Raw genomic sequence first — 954 nt, 5'->3', positions numbered from 1 at the left:
AGCCCGCGGGGGGCCAAGCCGCACAGGTGCGAGGCCTGCGGCAAAAGCTTCAAGTACAACTCGCTGCTGCTGAAGCACCAGCGCATCCACACGGGCGAGAAGCCCTACGCTTGTCACGAGTGCGGCAAGCGCTTCCGCGGCTGGTCGGGCTTCATCCAGCACCACCGCATCCACACGGGCGAGAAGCCCTACGAGTGCGGCCAGTGCGGCCGCGCCTTCAGCCACAGCTCGCACTTCACGCAGCACCTGCGCATCCACAACGGCGAGAAGCCCTACAAGTGCGGCGAGTGCGGCCAGGCTTTCAGCCAGAGCTCCAACCTGGTGCGCCACCAGCGGCTGCACACGGGCGAGAAGCCCTACGCCTGCAGCCAGTGTGGCAAGGCCTTCATCTGGAGCTCCGTGCTTATCGAGCACCAGCGCATCCACACAGGCGAGAAGCCCTACGAGTGCGCCGACTGCGGCAAGGCTTTCCGCGGCCGCTCGCACTTCTTCCGACACCTGCGGACCCACACGGGCGAGAAGCCCTTCGCCTGCAACGCCTGCGGCAAGGCCTTCGGCCAGAGCTCCCAGCTCATCCAGCACCAGCGGGTGCACTACCGCGAGTAGCCGGGCGGGGGCGAGGGTCTCGCCTCAGTCCTCTTGGTTGCCACTGCCTAGCACCGCATGCCAGGTGTTCCCAATAAATTCTTTTTGATTGATGGAAGTGGGAGCCGGCGCCTGCCTGGGCCAGGCCTTGGATCTGCTTTCCATCCCTGAGGACCTGCTGGGGGACGAGAATGACAGGGCTGCTCCAAAAAGACCTTCCCTGGGGCCTGGTGGGCCATCCGAGGGTCCCCAGGGAGAAGCCTGAGCCCTGGGGATGTCCTAACTTACCCAGATCCATAGCCAAGGAGTAGTCAGGTCTGCCTAATGCTGATGACAGGCCAGAGGAACCCAGGCCCCTCCTGAGGAGTG

The 954-nt window shown here is 64.6% G+C and overlaps 1 protein-coding gene across 1 annotated transcript in view; it reads left to right on the top strand.

Moving 5' to 3' along the window:
• Positions 1–703, top strand: part of GLI4 (GLI family zinc finger 4) — a 10,357-nt gene extending 9,654 nt beyond the window's left edge. The window contains 1 exon segment of the mRNA XM_021709279.1: positions 1–703. This exon segment is cut by the window's left edge and continues 79 nt beyond it. Coding sequence (XP_021564954.1) covers positions 1–606 — 606 coding nt within the window. The 3' untranslated portion in view covers positions 607–703.
• Positions 704–954: the final 251 nt, after the last annotated feature.

The sequence above is a fragment of the Carlito syrichta genome, unplaced genomic scaffold (genome assembly GCF_000164805.1).
Source record: "Carlito syrichta isolate Samal-C Ts95f unplaced genomic scaffold, Tarsius_syrichta-2.0.1 Scaffold170277, whole genome shotgun sequence".
NCBI lineage: Eukaryota > Metazoa > Chordata > Mammalia > Primates > Tarsiidae > Carlito > Carlito syrichta.
This window is presented reverse-complemented; position numbering and strand designations above follow the sequence as displayed.